General features: G+C 38.2%; 1 protein-coding gene across 1 annotated transcript in view; it reads left to right on the top strand.

The window, feature by feature from the left end:
* LOC102470862 (multidrug resistance-associated protein 1) overlaps positions 1 to 6,900 on the top strand; it is a 105,127-nt gene that overhangs the window by 20,661 nt on the left and 77,566 nt on the right. Inside the window, exon 5 of the mRNA XM_006153595.3 lies at positions 376 to 553. Within this exon, the coding sequence (XP_006153657.1) occupies positions 376 to 553 (178 nt within the window). The remainder of the gene's footprint in view (positions 1 to 375; positions 554 to 6,900) is intronic.

Genomic DNA, 6,900 nt, shown 5'->3' with positions numbered 1-6,900 from the left:
GCCCCAGGGGGTGATTTCTTGCTTTCTGTCTCTATATCTCTGTCTGTCTGTCTGTCTGGCCAGCGCACGCGCCCTATAGCGAAAACCTCTGCAAAAAAAGTAAAAAAAAAAAAAAAAAAACAGAAAATATTTTCTCACCCACAAGCCTGTGGAAATAGTGGTTGATTTTATTTACTTTATCATCTAATGCTTGGGTTAAAATAAATGAGAAAAGAAAAAGGGGTAGGATGCTGAATCGAGCAAGCAGAGAAAAAGGATAGATATGCTTGTGTGTGTTTTTGTGTGTTTAACATTTTGACAATACTTAGTTCATTAAGATTTAGCTACTTCAGCTGTTTAATATTTTTCCCCTTTCTCAATCTTTATGACATTTAGGCAAATGATCAATTTCTGTGAACACAGCTCAGATTCTGGCTGGAGTGGCTATGGTTATGCAGTGGCACTTTTTGCTGTAGTCTTTTTGCAAACTCTGATCCTTCAGCAATACCAGCGTTTTAACATGCTCACCTCAGCAAAAATTAAAACAGCTCTAATTGGACTGATCTACAAAAAGGTAAAAAACAATTCAAAAAAATTCCCGATTTCCAAATGGACTGCTCCTTTACATGCTCTAAAATAAGGACACTAGGGCCTGCAGATGACATGGTGGTTAAGAAACTGGACCCCAGAGCACTGACTTCACAGTTCAAGTTCCGGATCTGCTGAGGAGATCTGGCATGAAGGAGATTGCCGTGTGACTGTCCCTCTTGGCGCGGGTGGGGGGCTGATTTCTCACCTTCGCTCTCTTTTCCTCTCTTTTTTTCTCTCTTCAGCAAGTGTCCTATGGGGAAAACCTAAAATATGAGGACTAGAAAAATAGAACATAATATAATTTTGTCTACTGTTGTGTTACTTACCCCTCTTTAGAAAGTGAATGAAATGAAATGTTTCATGCTTGTCTATATTTATACATCAAGATAATTTCTTCTTTTCATGGGCATTTTCATTCTACACATTCTCTGTCTTCCCCTTGGTTCACTTTGCTTTTCATACAACAAAGCTATTCTTCTTTACACAGTCGTCATCTGCTCCTCATTCATTCTAAGCCTTGTCCCTCAGTCTTGGCTGGTCCTTATTGCTGGCATAATTTGTCCTTTTTTGAAAATAAAACTTTAAACACGACCTCTTTTTTTTATTTTTAAAGGGGTTTTTGCATTAGGGTGTGTGCATGTGAGAGAGAGACAGTGAGTGGGAAAGTGAGAACTCCCCCCCCACCCCGGAAGGAGACCATGCCACAGTTCCTTCTCCTCCATTCTCTTCCTGGGATCTTGGGCACCCATGCACATGTGCCCAGCAAGTTTCAAGCCACTGGTCTGAGACTTGAATCTTGGTCAGACATGAGGGAATCCGGTGACATAACCATCATGCCGTCTGCCGGCCCATGAACACCACTTCTTGATAATCTAGAGTCTATAATTATAAAAAGTTAAGAGTTTGCTCTCTCTCTCTCTTAGTTTTCAATCACTTATTCAATTTACTGGGATTTTTGGTCTTTGTGCTCTGTAAATCATGGGCTCTTCAGGATTTGGAAAAAAATGTATTTATGTATTGTACATTTATCCTTTAGGACAGTGACGTTTTTGCACATTTTTATAAAAGTTGGATGACTTAAGAGAATGAATGAATAAATGAATCTGCCTTCTAAGAAACTGGGGAGACATATTAGCATACATAATAAATGTGTGGGACTAAATGCAGCTTTTATAAAAGACCAGATAAGCAGGAAATCTACAAGTTACAGACAGTTAGTGAATTTTCACATACAAAGACAGTCTTGAAATAGTCTTTGAGAGAGCTATAGAATTTGTACAAGAGGAAGGAATTATTGCATTAGGTTGTTGGGGAAGTCATGACGTATTTTTCTGTCCAAAAATGAGTTATGACTTTCCTAATGACTATAATTTGGGCTGAGATGAGCATGAAGTCTTACAGGTTATTTCTCCCTGTTGGGGCAAAATGGAGTATGGGTTGGTTTTGGGATCTTGGAATAATGCAGGACCAACTGAGCCAGTAGATGGTAGCCTCACTTGCAGCGAAGTTTAACTTTGTAGAACACAGCCCAAGTAGAGGGTCAGAGAAGCTATCCCATTAATTCTAGAGGCAATATATGCTAAGGATTCCAAATATGGATGAAAGATATGAAAGAATCTATGAATCAGTTTAAATGTGAACACTTTTTTTATTTAATAGGTTCTTATGAAACAGGATTTTGTTTGGTGACCAGAGCATTGGAATCTGGGCATGGGTTGTAGGCAGACTTAAAAGCATCCAAGAGTAAGGTATAAAAGATTGAATTTATAAGCATGAAACATAACCCATATATATACAATTATTATTTGTCATTTAAAATAAAATAAAACTTGAAAAAGTAGACTAATAAGCATAAAAGATAGACACAGAATATTTCTAGGGCAGCGATACCACTTTGTGTGACATAATACTATGATGGTGGGTGGATACATGTCTTTACTCATTTGTTCAAACCCACGAAATGTGCAACACCAAGAGTGAATCCTAATGTAAACCCTGGGCTTTGGGTGATGCTGTTATGTCAATGTAGGTTCATCAGTTGTAATAAATATGCCACTCTGTGGGAGATGTTGATAATGCAGGAGACCAGAGATATTCCCAGAGGATATATGGGAACTCTGTACTTTCCTCTCAGTTTTGCTGTGAACCTAAAATTGCTCTAAGAAATAATCTTTAAATTATAAGCCTCTTTAGAAAGTGAATGAAATGAAATGTTTCATGCTTGTCTATATTTATACATCAAGATAATTTCTTCTTTTCATGGGCATTTTACTTCTACACATTCTCTGTCTTCCCCTTGGTTCACTTTGCTTTTCATACAACAAAGCTATTCTTCTTTACACAGTCGTCATCTGCTCCTCATTCATTCTAAGCCTTGTCCCTCAGTCTTGGCTGGTCCTTATTGCTGGCATAATTTGTCCTTTTTTGAAAATAAAACTTTAAACACGACCTCTTTTTTTTATTTTTAAAGGGGTTTTTGCATTAGGGTGTGTGCATGTGAGAGAGAGACAGTGAGTGGGAAAGTGAGAACTCCCCCCCCACCCCGGAAGGAGACCATGCCACAGTTCCTTCTCCTCCATTCTCTTCCTGGGATCTTGGGCACCCATGCACATGTGCCCAGCAAGTTTCAAGCCACTGGTCTGAGACTTGAATCTTGGTCAGACATGAGGGAATCCGGTGACATAACCATCATGCCGTCTGCCGGCCCATGAACACCACTTCTTGATAATCTAGAGTCTATAATTATAAAAAGTTAAGAGTTTGCTCTCTCTCTCTCTTAGTTTTCAATCACTTATTCAATTTACTGGGATTTTTGGTCTTTGTGCTCTGTAAATCATGGGCTCTTCAGGATTTGGAAAAAAATGTATTTATGTATTGTACATTTATCCTTTAGGACAGTGACGTTTTTGCACATTTTTATAAAAGTTGGATGACTTAAGAGAATGAATGAATAAATGAATCTGCCTTCTAAGAAACTGGGGAGACATATTAGCATACATAATAAATGTGTGGGACTAAATGCAGCTTTTATAAAAGACCAGATAAGCAGGAAATCTACAAGTTACAGACAGTTAGTGAATTTTCACATACAAAGACAGTCTTGAAATAGTCTTTGAGAGAGCTATAGAATTTGTACAAGAGGAAGGAATTATTGCATTAGGTTGTTGGGGAAGTCATGACGTATTTTTCTGTCCAAAAATGAGTTATGACTTTCCTAATGACTATAATTTGGGCTGAGATGAGCATGAAGTCTTACAGGTTATTTCTCCCTGTTGGGGCAAAATGGAGTATGGGTTGGTTTTGGGATCTTGGAATAATGCAGGACCAACTGAGCCAGTAGATGGTAGCCTCACTTGCAGCGAAGTTTAACTTTGTAGAACACAGCCCAAGTAGAGGGTCAGAGAAGCTATCCCATTAATTCTAGAGGCAATATATGCTAAGGATTCCAAATATGGATGAAAGATATGAAAGAATCTATGAATCAGTTTAAATGTGAACACTTTTTTTATTTAATAGGTTCTTATGAAACAGGATTTTGTTTGGTGACCAGAGCATTGGAATCTGGGCATGGGTTGTAGGCAGACTTAAAAGCATCCAAGAGTAAGGTATAAAAGATTGAATTTATAAGCATGAAACATAACCCATATATATACAATTATTATTTGTCATTTAAAATAAAATAAAACTTGAAAAAGTAGACTAATAAGCATAAAAGATAGACAGAATATTTCTAGGGCAGCGATACCACTTTGTGTGACATAATACTATGATGGTGGGTGGATACATGTCTTTACTCATTTGTTCAAACCCACGAAATGTGCAACACCAAGAGTGAATCCTAATGTAAACCCTGTCTAAGAAACTGGGGAGACATATTAGCATACATAATAAATGTGTGGGACTAAATGCAGCTTTTATAAAAGACCAGATAAGCAGGAAATCTACAAGTTACAGACAGTTAGTGAATTTTCACATACAAAGACAGTCTTGAAATAGTCTTTGAGAGAGCTATAGAATTTGTACAAGAGGAAGGAATTATTGCATTAGGTTGTTGGGGAAGTCATGACGTATTTTTCTGTCCAAAAATGAGTTATGACTTTCCTAATGACTATAATTTGGGCTGAGATGAGCATGAAGTCTTACAGGTTATTTCTCCCTGTTGGGGCAAAATGGAGTATGGGTTGGTTTTGGGATCTTGGAATAATGCAGGACCAACTGAGCCAGTAGATGGTAGCCTCACTTGCAGCGAAGTTTAACTTTGTAGAACACAGCCCAAGTAGAGGGTCAGAGAAGCTATCCCATTAATTCTAGAGGCAATATATGCTAAGGATTCCAAATATGGATGAAAGATATGAAAGAATCTATGAATCAGTTTAAATGTGAACACTTTTTTTATTTAATAGGTTCTTATGAAACAGGATTTTGTTTGGTGACCAGAGCATTGGAATCTGGGCATGGGTTGTAGGCAGACTTAAAAGCATCCAAGAGTAAGGTATAAAAGATTGAATTTATAAGCATGAAACATAACCCATATATATACAATTATTATTTGTCATTTAAAATAAAATAAAACTTGAAAAAGTAGACTAATAAGCATAAAAGATAGACACAGAATATTTCTAGGGCAGCGATACCACTTTGTGTGACATAATACTATGATGGTGGGTGGATACATGTCTTTACTCATTTGTTCAAACCCACGAAATGTGCAACACCAAGAGTGAATCCTAATGTAAACCCTGGGCTTTGGGTGATGCTGTTATGTCAATGTAGGTTCATCAGTTGTAATAAATATGCCACTCTGTGGGAGATGTTGATAATGCAGGAGACCAGAGATATTCCCAGAGGATATATGGGAACTCTGTACTTTCCTCTCAGTTTTGCTGTGAACCTAAAATTGCTCTAAGAAATAATCTTTAAATTATAAGGGGGGGGGGGAAGCAGGAATTGAACTTCAGTAGAAATCAGAACATGCCATCCAAAGTAAAAAGGGAAATAAAGTTCATGGGCGAGTCCATTTCAAGGTCAAGGAGCCCTGGAGATAACGTAAGCGAGAACAGCAGCTACAGGGGAGAAACCTTACGGCTCCTTAGAGATTGTCTAAAAACAAAGGGCAACAAGAGATCATAGGAGGACAGCCATCAGGTCTACTCAGTGGATCCTGCCCCAGGGATTACAATTTAATAAGGGACAGGAGTCTCTTTCCATGGGGCTAGTAGAGGTTATGAAATTTCCCTTCTCTTTTATAGGTTCTAGGATTACAAATTTGTTATATTTAGATCCCTTCATGGTCTTAAGTGGTGAACATAGAAAGCATGAGATGACTGATAGGAATCTGGAATTGGCCCTACTTCAAAAGAGACTTATTCCTGGAGTGATAGAATTAGTGTCAAACCCTGTTCCTGAGAGTAGAGATGTCAGGACATATTACTTCTGTACCCATCCCCATGACAACTATTAGTTTGGAATAAAGTTCAAGAAATGTAATTATTATGTTTGTTGGGAAAAACATGAGACTCCTTTTACTTCATCACTTTAAGAATCCGTGGGTCTCTGAACAGATTTTGTTACTATGTAGGTCACTGGAAAATGTTCCATGAAAATTCTTGAAGACTCGGCAATAAGACATAGCTCACAGCAGTGTCAGTTAGTCCTGGGCTCATTGTGGGTCACTTGGACACGTTCCTCCATTAAGCGCTATCCAATAGAAATTTCTGTGATTTTAAAAATGTTCTATATTGGGACCAGCAGTTGGTGTAATGGCTATGTCACTGGACTCCCATGTAGCTGACTGCGGTTCGAGTCCCAGACCTGGTGGCTTAAACTCAGGCCAGGCGCATGTGCGTGCATGCCCAAGATCCTGAGAGGAGAATGGAGGAGAAGGAATTGTGGTGTGGCCATCCCCCCTGGGAGGTGATTTCTCGCTTTCTGTCTCTCTGCCTCTCTCTGTCTGTCTGACGAGTGCACACGCTCAATAGCAAAAAAAACTCTAAAAAAATGTTCTCTATCAGGGCTGGCATGTGGCATGGTCATTAATGTGTTGAAATCCCACATGGCTGACTGTGGTTCAAGTCCCAGACCTGGTGTTTTGCTTTCTCACTTTCCCTCTTCCTCACTCTGTCTCTTTGGTTAAAACATGAAAAAATAATAATGTTAAATAAATAATTATTTAAAGATATTCTTCTCCTGCACCATGCAGCATATTAGTCACTAGTCATGTATGACAGTCAAGCCCTTAAAATGTGACTAATATGACTACAGGAGTATTTTTTTGTTTTTATTAATTAAAATTTAAATTTAATAGCCACACCTGGCTAGTGGCTAACAAAA

This window comes from Tupaia chinensis, unplaced genomic scaffold, assembly GCF_000334495.1.
Source record: "Tupaia chinensis unplaced genomic scaffold, TupChi_1.0 Scaffold000382_1, whole genome shotgun sequence".
Classification (NCBI taxonomy): domain Eukaryota; kingdom Metazoa; phylum Chordata; class Mammalia; order Scandentia; family Tupaiidae; genus Tupaia; species Tupaia belangeri.
The sequence above is the reverse complement of the archived record's forward strand: the minus strand, read 5'-3'. Positions and strand labels throughout refer to the sequence as shown.